We start from the raw sequence: 22,851 nt of genomic DNA on the forward strand, positions 1-22,851 counted from the left end.
AACAGATGACAGGAGTCTGTTGAGTATAACACGGGCGAGGATCTTTCCAGCAGTGGAGAGTAGTGAGATGCCTCTGTAGTTGTCACAGGCTGCTCGTGCACCTTTGTTCTTGTATAGGGCTACGATGGAGGCATATCTGAGTTCTGGGGGCATGTCTTCCTCTTCCCATATGCTGGTCAGCACTATGTGGAATGCCTGGAGCGCCTTTCCATTTAAGGCCTTGTACACCTCGGTTGGGATCCCGTCTTTACCGGGTGCCTTGCCTGCACTCATTTGTTTAATGGTTTTTGGACTTCCTCTATTGAAGGAGGGACGTCAAGTTGTTCAATGGTGCGGTTTTGGGGGATCTGGTCAAGGGTGCTTTGGTCGACTGAAGAGGGCCAGTTGAGAAGCTGACTGAAGTGTTCTTTCCACCTGTTGCTGATGCCTTTTTTCTCTTTTATGAGAGTGTCACTGTCAGAGGAAAGCAAGGGAGTGGTGGTGGGTTTTAATGGCCCATAGACAGTCTTGAGGGCACTGAAAAATTGTTTGTAGTTTTTTGTATCAGCAAAGTTCTGGATTTCTTCTGCCTTTTTTTTTCCCACCATCGGTCTTGCATCTTCCTGATCTCACTTTGCTGTGGCTTGGAGAGACTTGAATCTGTCCTTTTTAGGAGCAGAGTTTGGGTTATTTTGCCACTCCATAAAGGCTTTGTTCTTTTTGCTCAATAGGTCTTCAATAGCAGTGTTCTTCTTGTCAAACCAGTCCTGGTGGTTGCATTGTTTGGGGCCTAGGACTGCCTTTGATGTTTCCTTCACTGCGTCTCTGAACTGGTTCCATTTCTCGGTTGAGCTTTCAGTGAGTGGTCCCCTGGCAGACAGTTTGTCATCCAGGCAGGACTGGAATGTTTGCAAATAAGATGGATCTCTAAGATGACTCACGTTGTAAAATGCGCGAACTGTCTGGGCGCGTTTTGGATGGCGAGGCGTAATGCGTATTTGAAGAGTCGCTCTAACCAATTGGTGGTCTGTCCAGCATTCAGCTCCTCTCATGGCTCTGGTGATCTGTACATCCTGGATATCTTGCCGGCGTACAATGATGTAGTCAATGAGATGCCACTGTTTTGATCGTGGGTGCATCCATGTTGTTTTATATTTGTTCACCATTCTGAAGACAGTGTTCGTGGTGGTGAGTTTGAACTCCGAGCATTTGCTGAGTAGCAGCATTGTTGTTCATTTTGCCCATGCTGTGTTTGCCGAGTATTCCTTTCCATCTTTCATGATCCTGGCAAACGCGGGCGTTGAAGTCTCCCAGTAGTATCAGCTTGTCATTTGTATATATTCTTCCCTCTTTGAATCTTCCTGAGATATTGCTTATGTGGATCCTATATAGATTATGCCTCAGACTGAACCTACAGATTCTGCCTTCTTTTCCACCAATAAATCCAAGATTTGGCATGATAGAGAGTCCTTTTCTCAAGTCTTCCCCAGTGCCAAAATCTGCTTTACACTTTTATCTATGCTTTTATTCACTTGCTTGGAATGACTTTCTTTCTCTTTCCTCTCTACCCACCTAAACCCTCTCTACCCTTGACCAAAACCATAGTCTTATAGAGGAAAAAATGTCATAGAGACTCACTCCAGCTAATACACCATACCTTTCACAGTTTTTTGCACTTCAAGCAGTTATTGTGAATTTTTTCCCCAGAAGCTTGTAATATGCAGAAAATGGAAAGTTGAAATCTCTTGTTATATAACTCAATAACAAACAGTATACACTATACTTATATCACATAAGTCTCCATCTCCCCCCATATGAATTTGGAGTCCCTTCTTGTGAAAGTCTTTTCAGTAATAACACATGTCATATGTAGTATTTAAACAGCATGAAGAAATAGCAATATCATTTCTATTCCTCTACTGCTTTTATCCAGTTACTCTCCTAACTATAGTTTCATCCATTGTCCTTTAAATCTAACCCCAACTCCCTGTTCTCAATCAAGCTGACCCCATCCACCGCCATTAATGAAAGTGTGACATGGAAGCCCTTCATCTAAATCTTTAATTCTTTCTACATTGTCACCAAACAAAGGTTAACTATGAGAATGTGATGTTACATTACCACTTTTTGTTAATTTGAAGTTTTCAAAGCAGTTCTTAGTGAAATTCTTTCTCACTGAGTTTTTACCTTAACTTAGATTGCTGCCATCAAGTGATCAGCAGGAACTTTCATTACTAATGCCTTCAAAAACAATTATTAGACATTATTGGTGGAGTTGTTATTTGTTCCAGCCATTCAGGAGAACAATTTGCAACTATGCCCAAAGTTGTTCTAAAACTGCTTACCCTTTGATCCAGGAGTGCCACTACTAGGTCTGTATCCCAAAGAGATCAAGAAAAGAGGGAAAGGACCTATTTGTACAAAAATATGTATTACATCTCTTTATAATGGCAAAGAATTAGAAATTGAAGGATTGTCCATCATTTGGGGAATGGCTGAAGTTATGGCATATGACTGTGATGGAAAACTGTTGTGCTAAAAGAAATGGTGAGTAGAATGATTTCAGAAAAACCTGAGAAGGCTTACATGAACTGATGCAAAGTGAAGTGAGCAGAACCAGAGGAACACTGTACCCAGTAACAGCTATATTTTTGGTCAATAACTATGAATGACCTAGTTATTCTCAGCAGTGCAGTGATCATGATGAAAAATTTCATCTATCTTCAGGGAAAGACTGATGGAGTCTGAGTAAATACTATGAAACATACTTTGTTTCACTTTATTTTTTGTGAGGTCTCTTCTACAACATGACTAATATGGAAAATTGTTTTGCATGCTTACACTTGTACAATCTACATCAGATTGTTTACTGTCTCAGGGAGGGTGGAGGGATAGGAAGGAGTGAGAGAATTTGGAATTCAAAAAAACCCTTTTATAATGAATGCTAAAAATTGTTTTTTACATGTAATTGGGGAAAAATAAAATATTGTTACAAAAATCAAAGAAAAAAAAAAGAATGAGCATTAAACTTCCTCAGCCATATACATTTGAAATTCTTTTTCATAAGTACCTCAGAATTATCCTGGATCATTGTATTGCTGTCAGTAGCAAAGTCATTTGCTACATTTGATCTTCCCACAATGTTTCAGTTACTGTGTGTAATATTCTCCCGGTTCTGTTCATTTTTACTCTGCATCAATTCATGTAGGTCTTCCCAGTTCTCTCTGAAATCATGCTGTTCATCATTCTTCACAGCTCAGTAAGCACAGCTATAAATTTTTTTTGTACAAACAGGTCTATTCCCATTTTTTTTTATCACTTTGGGGGTACAAACCTAGTAGTGATACTGCTGGCTCAAAAGGCATACATTCTTTTAAAGTCCTTTGGGGATAGTTCCAAATTGCCTTCCAGAATGGTTGGATCAATTCACAACTCTACCAGGAATGCATTAGTGTCCCAATTTTGCCACATCCCCTCCAACATTTATTTCAAAGACATTTTAGATAAAAATCTGATGTGTGAATGTTTACAAAATAATTGTGTCTGGTATAACAATTCACTGGAGACTTAAATTTGGAAGCTAGGCCTATAGTAAACTTTGCTTTGGTCATTGGGCTGAACGAGGAACTCATTATCTGGTCTCATTCTGTCTCTCTTCCTTCAAGTTAGGTCAAGATCAAAAACCCTCCTGTACTGCCCCCTCAACCCCCAACTTTAAAGTGACCCCTGGAGCAGAACTGACCTGGCTAGAGGTTATAGAAGAGCTTCTCAAATATCTTTTACCTTTGTATAATCAGTTCCTAGGACTTCACTGAACCATGCCTGGGTTATCAGACATGCCTAGTGACTTTCAATTTGCCTTCTTATAGCCCCTCCATTGCTTTAGTCAACCCAGGGCCTATGCTATTTATCAGGTTTGTTTTTCCAGTAATTTGTGGATAATCACACTAAGATAATGTTGAATAGTGGAAAGAGTGCTAGATATAGTGTCAAAATTCTTGAACTTGAACTCAGTCTTAGCCAGATGTTAGCTGTGTGATGTGCAACAAGTCTCTTAATCTTTCTGTTTTCTTTTCTGTAAAATGCAAAGGTTGAGGTAAGCTGAAGCTGCACTATTTTTGATCCCATCAAGTATCTGTTATCCTTTAACTTCTCTCTTGGTCCCACTTCACCCAAAATAAAATCAAACAGATAAAGGAACACACAAAATTATCCAAGAACTGGGAGAAGAAAAGGCAGAGGGTGGAGTGGGGAATGTGGGGAGGAAAATAGTTTCTTTCCTTCACCTACTGATTTCAAAGCACTTCTTTTCATATATATAAACTAAGCTTGTTTTTATTTCTAGTTTCTTCCAGTTAAAAAAAATATATTCAGTACTTTAATGAATTTGCGATTTCACTGATGTCAGCACTCCTTTCACTGGTTGAAGGCCACAATTTTCATCATCCTATGCAATAAATGCTTTCAAAGGCTCTATCCTTTCAGCACCTTGGATAGATCCTTTGAAGGTTCTTTTATAGATCTTTGAACAATACCTGGGTTCCAGGCAAGCTCTCCATGTTTAATTCCTTGCCAACCCATTGCCTTTGCCAACCATATATTTCCTGGATGAAATTCTTTCTGTACTTAATTGTACACCATTGGAAATATAGTACAACCTACTTATGCCAACCTTTTATCCTTACATTGACCCTTGGGCCATCTGTAGTTTTTATTCTAAGGTGATTATTAATTATCTCAATTGTAGCAGTTACTTTCATTTTAAGCAAAATTCCATCAAGACAAAACAATTTGGGTTACCTCTGGAGTTCATTGCCATATAAAGGCATTTCACTGATGGTGTCAATATTTTTTAGATTTCTTTAAGTTTGGAAAGAATATTAAGGAAGTAAGAAGTAGTAGCTTTTGAAGTATTGTATCTTTGCTCAGCAAATTTAGACTTAGTTTACTTTTTTCAATAATTTATTTTAGAAGACTAGACTTATAAAATATTTTCAAAAGAAAAGGTTTAAAATGATGTTAGTACTTAATTTAGAATTGGAAACATGATTTGCTACATGGTCCATTATTTTTTCCATTACATTTAATAATGCATCTGAGCACCTATTAGTAAGAGTGGAGGACAGCCAGACTAACATAATGGAATATAATGAATCTAAAGGAGCTATTAGGATCCAGTTAGTTAATGCAAATACAATGCCTGTTTTCACAATAAGAATAATGCTAAAAGAAATCTATTTTTCCCCACCTTTTGCTGCTGGTCTCATATATTATTGCCTTATAAATGAGCAGATTCTTCACACGCCAATGATCCTCAAAATGTGTTTTGTGTTAACAAAAATGGCCAAATCTAATTTTCCATCATATGATTCAGAAGGGATTCATGTTTGTTCTATTATTTGCTAATTGCTTTTAAAAATTAGCGTGTAATTATCTTTGTGTTCATCTTTATGGAATATATTCTGGGAAAAAAGAGGTGGCATTTAGAATGTACTCTCTTCTCAGGATAAAATTGGCTCAAATATGATTTGAACTAGTGAAAATTTCATAGGTTGATCAATATTTGTGGTGACTGATTGATTTTTTAGAAACTAATTGCAAGTCTGGTATATCATCATGAAAAGAGGATTTAAATAGACTACATTCTTTTTTCCCTTTCAGGAAATAACTACTTGTTTGCCAGATTATTACAAATGGACTCAGTACTTATTTATTAAGTTATATGAAGCCGGACTAGCCTACCGAAAGGAGGTAAGTTTAAATTACTTGTATAATTGTTACATCTGAAGCTTTATTTAGCACATACTCTTGTACAATGAATATGAGTTATATTCTTTAAAAATGGCATTATTAAGTGGAAAAATATTTGTTCAAATAACAGCCATGAAAATAAGTCCATGTGCTCAGATCCTTGCTAAATAACTCTTATAGCCTCTTAGACATGAAGTAAGTTAGGGCAGGTCTAAAAGATATTGAATATCTTCATCATTCTTTTCTAATTTCTATCTCAATCAATCACTTCTATCTTAGTGTGAATTGCTTTAATCATTATAATCAAGGCTCTTTCTGGTCACACACTACCTGAGAAAGCTACACTAAGAAAATTTAAGCTTTGACTGCACTATCAGGGGTAGGTAAGATAGGAATAAAGATAACCTCTGGAGAGGACAAACCTGTGTGAGGTAGAGATGGGAAGAGTGTGGACAGTGTATAAGCACCGGTAAATTGCAGAAAGCTAAGTGAATCAAAGAAAACTTCAAAGAGGGTAGTTTTGGTGGTTCAAGAGCTGAGCCTTGAAGGATGAATAGAATTCAACTAGGCATAAAGAAGAAAGAATAAATTGAATTGAGCAGCTACAGGGGCATTTCAAGACCATTTATTTTATGTGAATCTTGTTACCCTCCACCAAAAAAAAAAATTCCAGCATGGACTGCTTTGTCCTTGTTGATGTTATTCAGAAAAAACCTAATCTGGTCATGTAGCTGAGGGTATGAGTGAAATGCCCTGGGAGGGAGGTGGCAGTGACAGGATGGTAGTTGCAATACCAATAGGGATTGGGAAGAAAGTGGAGAGGCTAAAGATTGACCTCAAAGTGCTGATAGATTTCAGTAAAACACTTTTTGCACCCTCAGCCATCAGCTTGGTTGTTTAGTGTCCTGATTTGTTTTTAATCACTATAGGATGTCATGAAGGGGCTTTGAATGGATGCAGAGGTGTTTTATATGGTACATTGTTCTGTGACTAGAGGTCATCATGATCCAGGTTCAAAAGAAAATACTCTTTATGCATTTCATTTTATTGATGAGTTACATTCAGATTAGCTTAGAAATAGAAATCCTATTTTTATGGTTAATTTTTTCAAAAGCTTGCTGTTCTCAGGAATAAGGATTAATGATATTATTAGACTTAGGGTAAATGCTCATAACATGGTATTATTCATGTTTGACAGAAATATGCAGATATCTCAGCTTTTCTTCCAACAAAAATGACTAAATGAACAGTTATTCAATCATGCTCTAGTCTGCACATGAAAGTTGGTGTTTAGGAAGACAGTGTGAAAAAAAAAGACAGTTTTAATTGTTGTCCTAGCTATGCCTTGCTTCTTAAGAGTCATTCCACTAAGATGTAAAATTCCATAAGCAAATCCTCCACTCCTACTCTTAGCAAAATAAACAAAAAAGTTTTCAACAAAAACATTGGCCATGTTGACGAATAATAATTTTGCTGCTTGCTATAAAAGATAGCAGTAGATGTTCTTAGAGCAGGGACTCTGGTTTGGGTTTTTGCGTTTTTTTTGTTTTTTTTTTTGTATACTATAGACCACTTTCGGAGTGTGAAGCCTTCTCAGGACCATTCTTTGAAGAATGTTTTTAAATGCATAAAATAAAATACATAGGATTACAAAGGAGCCTGATCATATTAAAATAGAGTTCATGGACCCAATTTTAAGAATCTGAATCTTAGAGAAAGTAATTTAAAAAAATATTTCAATACCTTAGACAGACTGGGACTGTGGAGAAGCCATACCATATGTAAATATATTTTCAGTTTTCTGCCACATCTGCTGTGGTGCTCATTTAATAGTAATAACAACAATAGCTAACATTTACATAGAGCTTAATAAGTGCCAGGCACTGTGCTCAGGGCTTTATGATTATTATCTCCTTTGATCCTCACAACCCTCTGAGATAGGTCCTGCTGTTATTCCTAGACGAGACAACTGAGACAAATAGAAGTTTAGACTTTCCCAGCATCCTAGAGCAAATAAGTGTCTGCAGGTATTTGAACTCAGATCTTCCCAACTCCATACCCAGCAGCACTATCCGTACACCACCCTGCCACCTAATTAGTAACTCGTGCTCCCAAAGTGCCGGGTTATTCTGCTCTGCACATATAGATCCTGACTTCACAAGGCTTTTTCTTCCCCTTAAGTAAATCCTATGTTCTGTGAAACCCAGCGAAAAGCAGGAGGAAGTCTCTTGTACCATGGTGCCCAGCAGCTTTATGTGCCTCTCTTCTGCCACCTGATGCCCACCAGCATCATCGCAGCCATGTCATCAGGAGGAGGAGGAGGAGGAGGAGGCACTTGAGCCGAGGATTCTCCTCCTGGTGCTCTAGTCCCTCCACTTTAATCAGACCGCATTAGGAATATGATGTTCATATCTCTGTCACATTTTAAGAAAGACATTCAATTCAGCAAGTATTTATTAGGCACCTATCATTTGCCATGCATTAGGCTATGTACCAAAGCTGGAGAGATGAAAACAAACAGGCCTTGCCCCCAAAGGGCTTATATGCCATTGAGTGGGGTATATCGTGTCCATTGAAAATTGTATATAAAATTTATGCAAAGTAATTTCCTAGGTAAAGCACTAGTTGGGATGTTTCCTTTAGGAAGAGACATGAGCTAAGCTTTAAAGAAAATTAGGAATTCTTCAAAGAAGAGAGAAATAAGGAGTTATTGTGACTAAAATTCTCTGGATACTGTATATTAATTTGTAATTATTTATTAGTAAAAGTTAGAGAAAATCATACAATCACCTGACCAAATCTATTTAATCTGAGTTTGCCATCCAGTCTCCCTTCATCAGCCAAAAATAGCTATGCTGGCAAGAGTCTCCAGTCCCCTTGAACCCTCCCACCCTCCCCAACCCTTGAAACACTGTTCCCTTTCTTATAAAGCCAATTTCAACAGATCTCTTGGGACTCACTGGTTGGACAGACTTAACCTTAGTCTGGATCCAAGCTCCTTCTTTTCAGACTCTGAGTTATGCAGGGACTTACAGCCCCTTCTGGGTGACCAGGTAACTCCAAGGTGCCCAGTAAAAGGATGGGACTGATAACAGACCAAAAATGGGTTTTCAGACAGAATAAGGGGTACAATTTATATTAAATTCCCACAGTCCCCACTCCCTAATTCTTTGGAAGGTTAACATGCTAGTCTCCCTAGTGAATCATCCCATGTGTAATATCTATACATTTCAGGATTGCCTCACCAGTGTGCATAAAGGCCCAAAGATACAACTATACATTTTGTGGAGGGTCTAACCACATTTTGGATGTTCCTTAACATGTTAAAAAGTGATTGATAGGTGCATTAATAAGGCATGGGGGAGCATTTCCCTTTTTTTTTTTGGCACAAGAGTTTTACAATTGGGATAAAATAACCATACATGGGAAGAACAAAAGTGGATGGAATACCCAACTTCCCACAGTTCAGTTCATTATATCCAAAGGCTCACTCAGAGCCTCATGGCATAGCATTTGATTTCTGGAGACATCCCCTATTGCTATCATCTTTTTTAATTATGATGGTCCTTACAGTATCTTCTCCTGGAGATCTGCTTTCCTGGTCCAGGTTATTGGTGCTATCGTTCCTTAAAATTGCTTTAAAAAGATCTTGGTCTATGGTCCTTTAGGATAACTTCAAAATCCTCCCTCAGGAGGATGAGATATGGCCCAGGATCTAATGCTAGCATAACCTGATGGTAATACAAAATAATGTTCCAGCACAATGAGTATTCATTTATAGCAATGATAGACTTAGTATATAGTATATGTGGCTAGGCTACCAGGTTACTGATCTAAGACTGCATTAAATAATATATGGATCACCTCTCTCAAAAACAAGAAGAGAGGAAAAAGCTCATATATATGTATATATATATATATTTAAATCATAACAAGTCCCTTATACATATTCAAGGTCTAATCAAAGTACTTTATGTCCTACAAGCAAGTAGGTCAGTTGCAACAATATGCAGTTAGCCACCATCTGCCATGACTAAAGAAAGTTGCCTTGCCAACTAAAAAAGAAGACAGAAGTCTGATAAAAAGGGGAATGTGGTCCCTTGGTCTGATTTCTTCTCCATCATAGAGATTGCAAGCCAGAGTTAGGGCCAAATAGAGATATCTTTTAGTCTCATGTCTAATAGGCTGAACCAGAGAAGGTCAACCTCAGAACTCACCTGAGACAGCTCCCCCATTTTGACATTGATATTCACCACCCTATAGGGGTTGGTGACATCTGTGATCATCTGTTCAATAGCACCGATCAATGGCTTATTAGCATTCCCTTTGTAGTTTTCCTGGTATCAGATTCAGACTTCACTTATAGTCCCATGAGATTTAGTAACCAATGGCAGGTTTCAAAAGTCTTAAGCTTTGGGGCATACAGGATTGTCAGGACTGTTATACATTGTAAAAGAATTCTTCAAAACCCAAATATCAATTATGATTCCATAAACTGAAGTTTTTTTTAATCCATACTTAAATGGAAAAGAAAACAATTTTAAAAGACTATCATATCTCAAGCCCCATTAAATTCTCTTTTACTATTGAATAAGTGAGATTATAGTGTACTTCAAGAGTCTCCCTAATATTACCTCCTCCAAAATATTTTCATGGTGTGGAGGTGACATCGATTTCTCAAACCTATTCTAGTAAAGTTCAAGCTCTAAAAGGTCCCACTAAAATGAAAGGTTTCAAGTATGGCCCAGCATGGATAAGATGTCCATCATCCAAGAACCAGCACAATTAAATGTGGAAAGGCTCATCAGGTGCATTCAGGATGATGGAATTTTGGCCTAGAAGATCCCCCTAAGACCACCTACCAGGTCATGGAAGGGGCTGTGATCTGTGTTTGTAGAAAGAGGACCCATACCAGTTAAATCTCAGATCCTTCAGTTTCTGAGGCCTTGCAGCATATTTAAGCAAGGTGGAGGATAAGTATTTTAACTTCGTCACCTGCTTGAGAGGAGCCTGAGGGTTAGTATCTCATTGCTGCCAAAAAAAAAAAAGATTGAGACTTTTTAAAAAAGCCTTTACCTTCTGTCTTAGAATCATTACTGTGTATTGGTTCCAAGGTAGAAGAGAGATAAGGGCTAGGCAGTGGGGATTAAGTGACTTGGCCAGGGTCACCCAGCTAGGAAATGTCTGAGGTCATATTTGAACCCAGGACCTCCATCTTTATGTCTGGCCCCCAAACCACACTGAGCCACCTAGCTGCCCCTGGGACATTTTGATTTGAAGAATCAGATGATAAGATGTCTTGGAGGGTAGGCGGTAGGGAGGCAGCCAGAGCACAGGCTTCTGAACCTATGATTCTATTGGTATGAAAATTCCTTCCAACAGTGCATGTCTGGCCCCTTGTCTGTAATTTAGAGTCTTCAAGAGTTTCCTGGAACACCAAGAAGTTGAGTGGCAAATACCAGGCCATGAAGCCATTAAGTGTCAGGAATGGGACTTGAATCAGGAAAGCCCTGATTCATTACTCCAAGCTTCTTCTCTGGATTTTATTACATCTTAAAATTAAATACTTGTTTTCAAAATATGGAAGATTAGGTATTTGTTTCATATGAAGTCTCTGAGGTTGGGAGTACTCTTTCTATCCTTCTGACCTTTAATTTCTCTGTGAGATATGATCCATAGTATCAATTCTAAGGCAAAAGGTAAGGGTTTGGGGCAGGAGGGGTTTCATGTGCATTTAGGGATTTTGTTATTGTTGTTCAAGGAAGCCTACTTGGAGAAATTAAAGCAATATCAATTTTTCTCCCTCTATCTTTATCATTCAACTTTTCGGCTGAGATAAGACTTGATCTCTGTAAATTCACTCCTTAGTAAAAATTACAACCTTGGAAACTGGTTATCTTCCTTTTGTGTTCTAGATGACTTTATAAGAACTCTTCTGTAGACATGGTTTATTACATTTTGACACAGTATTCCTTTAGCCAGATTTGCCAGGATATCCTGTCACCCCTTGGGTATTCACACCTTCCTGGGTACTCTTGTCTCAAAAGTATGACTATAGCTGCCAGGGATGGAAAATATCTCCCAACAAGAGGCAGAATCAAAGATGAATGTCCTTATTCTAGGTGACTAATAATTAGGAGAACATTATGGATATTTTCTTAAAGTAACATAATTCTGCCAAATTATTTATATAATTTACTCTTCTGAAATTCCTAAATTTACAAACTCATTTCCTCATATGAGAAAGGTATTATTTATGTGTTTAGGTCCTCCAAGGCAAAAGTTCATAAGCTAGTTGGCAACTAAGTGGATCAGTGGATTGAGAGCCATACCTAGAGACAGAGGATCCTGGGTTCAAATCTAGCCTCCAATACTTCCTAGCTGTGTAACTCTAGGCAAGTCACTTAACCCCCATTGCCTAGCCCTTATTGCCCCTCTGCCTTAGAACCAATACACAATATTGATTCTAAGAAGGAAGGTAAAGGACTTTTTTTAAAGCATAAACAAAACTGTTTCATGTTCTGTCTAGAAATTTTTTCTAATTGCTTTAGCTTGTTCTCTTTCAGATAGCTAATGTTTATCTGAGTAATTATCAGTTCTGAGACAGAAGAATGTTAAGGGCTAGGAGATGGAGGTTAAGTGACTTTCCCATAACATTTCACACAATTAGGTAAGCAGATTTGAACCCAGATCCTCTGGCCCCTGAGCCCCCTCACTGTCCCTTTGTTGAGTGATTTTGAGAGCACTAGTCCCCAGTCTGAAAGCAGAGTTGTTGAATTTGCAAACTTCCTCAAGCAGTAATAAATCCGAAGGTGGTCCAGAGTGCCTCATTTTGTTTTGTGAATTTTGCAGGCCTTGGTTAATTGGGACCCAGTGGATCAGACGGTACTTGCTAATGAACAGGTAGATGAAAATGGCTGTTCGTGGCGTTCAGGAGCAAAAGTTGAACAGAAGTACATGAGACAATGGTTTATTAAGACAACAGCTTATGCAAAGGTGAGTGTGACATGTGGGGCTCCCAGATCTATAACACAAAGGTATTGGGACACTGCTGAAAAGTGAAGCCAGTGGAAACAGACAGCTAGAACATCTTCCTCTGGCTATGTGAGCAAGCAAAAACAAAATGGCAGATGAGTTTCAGAAAAGTGCAGAATTATACAGGAGAGAATGTTGGATTTGAGATCAGGAGACCTGGGTTTGAATCTACTCTTGAGACTGGACTAGATGTATGGCTCTGTAATACTTATCCTGTGATGGACCATGAATTATTATAATTCAGTTACAATTGGGGCAGAGGGGTGACTCAGTGGATTGAGAGCCAGACTTGGAGACAGAGGATCTTGGATTTAAATCTGATCTCAGACACTTCTTAGATATGTGACCCTAGGCAAGCCACATAACCCTAACTGCCTAGTTCTTACTGCTCTTTTGCATTGGAACCAATACATTTTATTGAATCTAATATAGAAAATAAGGATTTTTAAAAATTCACTTAAAATTTTTTAAAAAATGATTGCTTGCTATTGTTGACTGTCTCCTGAAACAAAAAACAAACAAAAATAAACATAGCAAAACCAACAAAAACTACAACAACAAAATACTCAATGTTACATTGGAAACAAAGTAGAAATTATTTTCCTGCCATCATACAAAATCATGACACCTATAGCCCTGAAGTACTATTATATAGTTCTGGTCACTGAACTTGAGAAAGATAAATAAACTAGAAAGTGAGATCTAGCACAGGGTATAGAAAGAATAAAAAATAGAAAGGATTGCTATCCATCATGATGGATGAAAAATTCAGGACGAAAAAATAGGGTTAGAAAAGCAAAGGGGAGATAGGCTTGGAGTCCAAGAAATCATGCAAAGCCATGCATAAAGACTTGGTCTTTATTCTACCTAGTGTAATGGGTAGAAAATGTGAGGGGTTTTTATAAAAGGTTGGACTGGATTATTTAAGAATTAGGGTTGCCAGAAATGTAATTAATTCCAAAGAGATTTATTTTAACAATTTATTTATAAAATATAGAAAGAGTGAACTAAGAAATCAGAGAGAGAGGATAGGGTAAGGTATCTAGCCTACACACTAAGTATTTTGCTCTGGCTCCTGGCTCAATATAGGCAGTGCTAATTAGTCCTTAGCCGGAGAGGCCTCGGCTTTTGAGCCGAGGACCTGGGGATGCAGGGAGCTTCTCTCAAGAGGGTAGGCCTCTCCTGAGGCTAGACCCTTCAGAAAATCCAGGAAAGGAGTCAGCTCTTTTCACTCAGCATGTGTCAGTCCAAGAAGAGAGATCTAAGAACGCCAAGTCCAAGGTTTCAGGTCCAGTAAGCAGATTCTTCACCAGCCTCCAACTCGAACTCAGAACTCCAGAAGAATTAGAGAACCCCTTTCACAGGAAGTTGTAACTCTTTTTAAAGACACTTCTTTTGTGTCACTTTCTGTGCCTTCTTTCAGTTTTACATGTACCAATTACAGCTCAAGCTTTGCTTAGGACTGCCCAGGGGGCAGTCAGTCGATTCTGATTTGTCACCCACTATCACACACATGGGTCACAGACCTCCCCCACGTAAAGATTAAGTGGGATGTGTACACTTTTGGTGATTAAATCTAAAAATGGGCAGAGGAGTTAATTTAATAAGCTGAAAATATAAATGGGTTCAAGAAAGGTTTAAATTCTTGAATAAGAGACTTGAGAAACTATAATGCTTCATTATACATCCCTAATTTTGACAGCAGGGAGAATAGCCCTAGCCTTTGACAATACCTTATTGCCCTTGTCAGAGAATAGAAGAATAGGTCATTGGTTAGATCCAATATGGTATTCAAAGTACAAATGTAAATTACTTTCAGTAACTAACCAACTTATTAAACTAGGTTTATTCTAGAAGCAGTATTTCAGACCCAATTGGCAATATTGCCCAGAAGTTCTGGCCTCTAGTATTTTCATTTAAAACTAATGCATTATAGAGATTGTGCTCATGGCATTTGGTGTAGGATTGAAGGGGGAAATGGTGGGTTCTTTTAAATTAGCCTGCCTGATTCCCTACTATACTTTATAGAAAAGTGATGGAGGAGAGCACAGAATAACCTATAAGACATGAAAAAACACCCATAACAACTCAATGACCTTACCTTCTTTCTCATGACAGGATGATGGAGATTTGATATGGTAAATGTTCTATGTATTTGGATTCTTTTTCTAGGATGCCAGATTAATATTGTCATGTGGCTTTCTAATGGTCACTTTTATGAAGATAACTCTAATTAGCTCTTTGATTTTGACATTTATCTGGTTAGAAATGTATTAACCTAACTACTGGGCATCATTATCTAAATTGTAATCTGCAGCTTCAGCTTTTTAGCAGAAATATTTGGTTACCATGGTGACTGTTTTGGTTTTCTTAAAACTCTTAAGCAGATTCATTAAAAAGACTTTCTTTGGGGGTTAGAAGTTTGTTTACCCCCAGGGGAAAAATATAAAAGTCTACCTATCTTCCCGATTTCTCAAGCCTTTGCCTTTATGTCTCTTTGCTTCCTTTCGGGAGATATTGTAGACTCCCCCCAACCTAAAATGCTGATTGACTACCAAGGTGTGTGATTATCCTAGCAATCCTATCTCTCATCTCTGAGTTCCAATTAGAACTACTTTTAAGTAGTTCTTCATTGGCTTGATTGTCACTTGTCTTTGGTCTCAAACAGATTGTTCTATTGGTCTCTTGTCATGAAAAGAGCAGAATGGTTTGAAGCATTTGAATCATAGAAACATTATTTTATTTATTTTTTTGTTCATTTATTTATTTATATTTTGAAACCCTTACCTTCCGTCTTGGAATCAATACTCTGTATTGATTCTAAGGCAGTAGGAAGGACTAGGCAATGGGCGTTAAGTGACTTGCCCAGGATCACACAGCTAGTAAGTGTCTGAGACCAGATTTGAACCCAGTATCTCCTGTCTCTAGGCCTGGCTCTCAATCCACGGAGCTACCCAGCTGCCTCCAAAACATTATTTTAGAACCATAACATACCCTAAATATAATTTAGGCTGGCCTCTTCAGTTTACCAATGAGGAAACAAAGGCCAGAGAGAGCAACTGATATATACAATGTTGTATAGTTAGTTATGGCCCAAGTGGAACTAGATCCTAGACCTCTCTTCTCCTATCCCAGTGCTCTCCAAATTACTCTGGACTGTTCCTGTTCCAGTTCTGCATGCTGGTAAAAAGCAGGCTAAGATTGGCATTCAAATTCATAAAGTCTTCCAGAATAGCTTTTAAGAATACAGATGATAGTCTCAGCATGAGAATGTCTATTATGTGGAAACATGCTTTTCCTTTAGTTATCTCTGAAATTTTCAAGAAGAATTTATGAAAGTTTTAGAAAAACCTTGAAGTAAAAAATTGTATCATTAAAACTGATCTATATTAGGGGTTTACTTTTCTCATCTCATCTTCCTAGCAATGTTTGTCTTGTGAATTGTTAAATTGTGACTTCAGATTTTCATCCTGTGATGGAGAAAAGTTGCAGTAGGAGTATCTGACAACATGAATTAGAGTTTTGGCAGAGATATGTGTGGGAGGTATTTTGTGGGCAACAGGGCTGAAGTGGTAATAGCAAGACAGATTTTTGGACTTGATCTACAAAAAGCCAGAGTAGTTCCAAGGAAAATAGAATAGCTCATGTCCTGACAGAAGGGATGAAAGACAGCTAAACAACTAAACAGAGAGACAACACTAGAGGAGAAGATATTTCTTGTTAAATTGCCTAAAAGAAAAGAGATTTTTAAAAAAGAAGATAAAATTGCCCTTAAAATGGTGATAAAAATGTCTGCTGCCTACTCATCTATGCCCTCAGATTTTATAGGATACTAGCCTACCAATGATTACAGTCTTAAAATACAATAGAGAGGCAAATGCTCTATGGAGTTGTTATCTGATAGCTGATGTATGAGCTGGGCATGGGACATGCCCAAATACTAGGAAAATCCAACTGACAAAGGCAACTTTTCCCAAGTTTGTAACTAAATCTTCTAAGTTAAATTGAACTCAGGTCTTTTATCCATTCCTGTGGTGATAGCTTTGTTCTAAACTTCCTTTCTCCTTTTCCTACCTACCAATCCTATGTGATCTATTTAGAACTTGAGTAACTACCCGGCCCATTATAGAAGATATCCAAGACTTTCTCTGTTCCTCTCCCCTTTATTTGTACTGAACTTTAGTTGTAAATTCTCAACTTACTAACTCATTTAAAAGAAATAATTTTTTCAAATGTAAATTCTTGCTGTTCTTCTCTTCGAAAATGCTATCAAGCAGAGAGCATGTATGTATTTAACTTTTTACAATCCATACAAAGGATCTTTAAATAATAGAGATAGTAACCCATCTATTCAAATATTTTTACAAATTTGGTAGGAAAATCAGTTGCTACAAAGTGTCCCAAAAGTTTTAGTGTACTTGTCTTTTAAGTGTAGTTTAAACTTGTGCTAAGATCTTTGGGACACCCTGTGTCATAAGATTGAGATTGCTGAATTAGTGGTGCTTTTGAAATAATGTTTTAATATTTTCAAGTATATATAGTAAATACCCCTGGTAATTAAGGCTCCTGAATAGAGAAGAAGCAAAGGACTAAAAAGTCATTTGAAAGAGTTTGAGATGAGTACATAATGAAACCACACTTCTCTCCTTCCACCCCTTTTGATGGCTCCCTCTCTCCTCTCACCTATGATTTTGTTGGAGAAGAAAATGTAGTAATCTTGATTGCAACCAACTTGATAATGAGTGGGATAAAAGAGGTAAGGCCAAAATGGCCTCTGACCATAGGCATTAATCTAAAACATGGATAGTAATAATCTCAAAGATATTTGAGTTTTCCATATTGTACATCATTCACAATCATATTTTTGGCTTACTAAAAGCATAGAGCTGCCCTTTAGAAATTGCTCCTGTTCATATTCATATTCTTAACTGCCTCCCTGATTAATAAAGAATGGGCTGGAAAAAGGGCACCGCCAATGAAATGTGATTTGCTAACAGAAGACTAACTATTAAAATGAGTTTTGAATGATAACATCCACTTTAGAGACTGAAAAACTCTTCATAAAAAAGGCAGGCAACAAACATTTATGTGCCAGTCACTAAACTGAGCCCTGGGGATAGAAATACAACCAAAGGGTAAGATGGCTCCTGCCCTCAAGGAGCTTACATTCTAATCAGGGAAGACAGCACATAAAAGGGAGCTGAAAGAGAAGGTACTCCTTTGGGAGAATGGGGATTAGAAGGAATGAAGAGAATCAGAAGCACAATTGTGGGACAATGAAGCTTGGCCAACTGGAACCCATTCCCCAAAATGGAGGCCCCCAAAAGGAATGGAGGAGACCAGCATTACAGAGGAATGTTCTAGGGAGAGAAAACTACAGGTACTGAGAAAAAATCCAGTGTAAACAACACTGTGGGATATAAGAATCACAAACATTCATTGTTCCTACTTTATAAATGATGAAACAGGGCCTCAGAAGTTAACAATTTGCCTAGTGTCATGCAACTTGCAACTCCTAAATATCTGGGCCGGAATTTGAACCCAGTCCTTCCCTCATGCCAAATCTATTTCTTAAAAAAATTTATTATTATCTTTCACCTTTATATTTCTCACCTTCCCCATGGGCCTATTCAAAGAGCCAAAGAGTAAAGGCAGTCAAGATATGTAACATTTTCCCAGTGTTGAAAAGATGAGCCATTAGAAAGGAATGTGAAGACTGCCACTCCAGAAGAATGCCATGAGGATTTGGTAAATGAGATTTTAAAATGGGAGAGAGTCCTGCCATCCTCCCACAAGTACAGCAGGCTGGAAAGTGTCTCCTATGGGTTTTCTGAGTGGGCTGCAGCCCCTCTTCCACAAAAGAAGTGACATGTTCCAGGACTTGTCTCATCGAAAAGGATGGGGGCTGATCCTGCAGCAACAGTGAGAAATTGCAAACGGACAGACCGACCATACTCTATCTTGGTAACCCCAAGATACTGAAAGAATAAGAAGTTCCCCATCTCTTTTGGAGTCTGCAGAAAGACAACAGTTGCACAAGTGAAGGAAGTGGGAGGAGTTTAGATCTGTTTCAGGGGAAGGAGACCCCACACTGGTGAGCTCAGGAACCCAGTAAGTAAAGTTGGTATGTGGGTGTGCTCATAAATTAGATTTCAGGCAGAGAACAGCCGCTAAGAAACTCTCTAATGAGCTGTCAGCTTCTCTGTAGGGCATCAAAGTAAATCGTTTAAATCCTGGATTATCTTTGCTTGGGATTGAACCATGATAATGCTTGTTTTTTAGACAATGCCAGTACTTTATTTCCCTGGTAGCCCAAAAGCTCTATAGCCATTATCTCTTTTTAATCCTTGCTACATCCCTATGAGGTCAGTTCAGGAAAGGCAGTATTAACCCCATTTTACAGATTTTAAAAGGTTGCCAAGTGAGTGAGGGACAGAGTTACTCTAGACTGAGATTTCTTCATGTTTTCTGCAATGCCCTCAGGCTTCTAGATAGCTCAGGTTTAACAAGGCAAAGAGAGGACTTATTGTTTTCTCCCAGGAATTCTTGGACTACCTCTCTTCCCCTAAAAATATAGTACTTTAGAGTAATTTTTCAGTTCATAGATTTAGACTTAAAGCTGGAAGAGACCTCAGAGATGATCTCATCCTGCCCCCCATACAGATTTGACTCATTAGCAATATTGTGTGCACATAGCTCATTAGTTGTTAATACTGGAATTTCTTATATAATCTTTCTCCTGTCCTTGTGTCTTTCAAATCAGTCAGTCAATAAACATTTATTAATTACCCCATATAATCCCCCTAACTCACTTATATTCAACTCCCTTGTCTTTCTTTACATTTATTCTGTATAGAGTTTTATGTGTATATGTGTGTGTGTGTGTGTGTGTGTGTGTGTGTGTGTGTGTGTGTGTGTATACACTTGCCTCCTGCATTAGATTGTAAGCTCCTTGAGAAGTGATGGTTTCATTCATTCTGTTTCTATCCCCAGTACTTAGCTCCATGCTTATAAGAAAGTAGTCACTTCAGGAGCCCTTGCTTATTTGTCAGGAGGAATATAGGCAGAAGACACTAACTTGGGCAGGACTCCTCCCCACGTGTCTTTGGGGACTGAATAACAGGAGCACAGCTGTACCCTGAGGGGAGGGAGAATGGCAGGGTTCTCTACCTAATCTCTGGGATTCAAGAAGTCAGGAGACTGACTACATGTGACTTTCTTTTCTTTCTTTAAAAACCTTACCTTCTGGGGGCAGCTGGGTAGCTCAGTGGATTGAGAACCAGGCCTAGAGACAAGAGGGCCTGGGTTCAAATATGACCTCAGCCACTTCCTAGCTGTGTGACCCTGGGCAAGTCACTTGACCCCCCTTGCCTAGCCCTTACCACTCTTCTGCCTTGGAACCAATACACAGTATTAACTCCAAGATGGAAGGTAAGGGTTTAAAAAAAAAAAAAACCTTACCTTCTACCTTAGAATTAATACTATGTACTAGTTCCAAGGCAGAAGAGTGATAAGGGCTAGGCAATGGGGTTAAGTGACTTGCCCAGGATCACACATCTAGGAAGTATCTGAGGTCATATTTGAACCCAGGACCTCCTGTCTCTAGGCCTGGCTTTCAATCCACTGAGCCACCCAGCTGCCTCTCTGAGACTTTATTTTCTGCACAAGAATATCCCAGCCTATGAAATAGTAATAAATTTCTGTGCCAAGTCCATAGAAAAATTAATATTGTGAGAATGAAGAAATGAGATAAGAAAATCTTTTTGAAGTAAAAGAACAGATAAATTCAAATCCTCCCACTCCCATCCCCAACAAAGCCTATATTTCATAAACAATGAAGTTTTTTCTGTTATATTTCTTTGAAAGCAGGAGGAAAAAAGATCTCAAAGCATAAATTGAGGGAAATAAATTACCTGGGATATCACTTGTAATACTTTGACTTAAAAAAAAAAGTTCCTGAATAGTGTGGCATTTTAGATTTTCACCATCTGGGCAACAAACAGAGCCTTCTCAAATCCTTGATGAGCAGCAGCAGCAGCATAGCAGCTCAAATTGTATAGCACTTTAAGGTTTTCAAAAACTTTATACATGTGAGATGGGAGTTCTTATCCCTATTTTATAGATGAGGAAATAGAAGCCAAGAAAAATTAAGGAGATGGGATTTACACTTCAGGTCTCCTGACTCCCAAATCTAACGCTTTCTAGACTGTGACATCTAATTGTCTTATACTTTGTTTTTACCTTCAGTATTTCCTTGAACAAACATTTAACACTTTGTGTAATGTTACAAGCCCCCCCCCCCCCATTTGTGTCTTTAGGGAACTTGTGTCCTCTTTGAATCATTTGTTACCCTATAAAAATGATTGAGTTTTAGCCCTAAGAAAGACCAAAGGGAGCAGACGGTCCGAGGATTATAGGATTCTGAGCTTGAACAATCTTCACCTCTAGGTCCCCTCTCCTGCCCTGTCTTCCAAATGAAGTAGAATGAGGAGTGTTAGAACCACAGCTCTCTCTCTCCTCCAGATCCAGAAAGCTTCAGTGTCTTGTTCACTATCACCCAGCTCATTAGCTGAGGGGGAGACAGGAATCGCAATCCTGAGTCAGTGTTCTTTCTGCTACATCAGAAACCTCTTATCTGCTATTGAAGGCCGGTTTCATAGCAACCAGAGGTCATACTTCTCAAGTGTTTCTGAGAAATGAGTACAAATATAGTAAATCTGGAGGAAAAAATGGGATAAATGGCAGAAAAGGTGAAGGGCAATGATGGAAAAGAATTGGCTCTCATTGACTGGTCGGTCTGATCTTTGCTGAACTAACTTGTAAGCTCCTCAAAGAAAGAGAAGACTTTGTCTTTATCTTCATTATACATCATCATCCTGATTGTGCCAAGTTCAGTGGCACCTGATTTCCTTGTGGGCAATCAATAAGTAATGGGAGGTAGAAGTCATGTTTCCTTGAGCAGGGACTGGGTATGCATCTTATTTTTTATATTTTTTCCCAGATTTCACAGATACAATTTTAACAATCACTTTCTGACACTTAGCAATCCATGCTCTCTCCCTCCTTCCCACTGGTCCCAAGACTGCGTAATATGATATAAATTGTTCGTGTGTTACTAGGCATTGCAGATTTCCATGTTCATCATGTTGTAAAAGAAGATATCTCTTATATTAGAAATTCATGAAGGAAATAAAACAAAGAATGATATACTTCAGCCTGCATTCAGACTCCCATCAATTCCTTGTATGGTGGTGAATACCCTTTCTCATCGTGAGTCTCTTGAAAGTTGTCTTAGATTCCTGCATTGCTGGTAACAATTAAGTCATTCATAGTTGGTCATCATATATCGTTCCTGTTACTATGTACATAGATATGTTTTAAAGAAGCATCATCAATGAGTTTTTATACTTTTGTAAACTTTTAAAAATTAGCAATTACATGTAGAAACGATTTTTGATAATTGTTTTCTAGCATTTTGCAATTCAGATTTTTTTCCTTCCCCCATCAGTAAATAGTCAGTTATAGTTTATACCAGTATTTTCTTTCATATTTCCATATTCTGCATGTTGTGACAGAGGAGACATATTGCAATGTAATAAAAGTGTCATGAAGGAAATAAAGTGAAAGATGGTATGCTTTGATCAGCAGTCAGATTCCAACAATTCCTTCTTTGGTGTTGGATAGTATTTTTTATCATGAATCCCTTGGGGTTATCTTGGATCCTAGTTTTGCTAATAATAGTTTAGTCCTTCACAATTGATCATTGTACAATATTTCTGTTACTTTTCCTGGTTCTGTATATTTCACTTTGCATCAGTTCTTTCCAGGTTTTTCTTAACTCATTCTGTTTGTTATTTCTTAGGTCGCAATAGTATTCCATTATAACCATATACCTCAACTTGTTCAGCTTATTCCCCACTTGATGGACACCTCAGTTTCCAGTTCTTTGACACTAAAAAAATTGCTGCTAAAAATATTTTTTATAAGTAGATCCTTTGTATTCTTTTCTGATCTCCTTGGGATATAAACCCAGTAGTGTTATTGCTGATCAAAGAATATGCATAGTTTTATGGCCCTTTGGGTGTG

At 38.2% G+C, this 22,851-nt stretch overlaps 1 protein-coding gene across 3 annotated transcripts in view; it reads left to right on the forward strand.

Moving 5' to 3' along the window:
* LARS2 (leucyl-tRNA synthetase 2, mitochondrial) overlaps window positions 1-22,851 on the forward strand; it is a 207,372-nt gene that overhangs the window by 82,311 nt on the left and 102,210 nt on the right. For all 3 annotated transcript variants that reach the window (XM_001379440.3, XM_016426424.2, XM_056800229.1), the window contains 2 exons: window positions 5,641-5,730; window positions 12,583-12,726. In XM_001379440.3, the coding sequence (XP_001379477.1) occupies window positions 5,641-5,730; window positions 12,583-12,726 (234 nt within the window). The remainder of the gene's footprint in view (window positions 1-5,640; window positions 5,731-12,582; window positions 12,727-22,851) is intronic.

The sequence above is a fragment of the Monodelphis domestica genome, chromosome 5, assembly GCF_027887165.1.
Source record: "Monodelphis domestica isolate mMonDom1 chromosome 5, mMonDom1.pri, whole genome shotgun sequence".
Lineage (NCBI taxonomy): Eukaryota > Metazoa > Chordata > Mammalia > Didelphimorphia > Didelphidae > Monodelphis > Monodelphis domestica.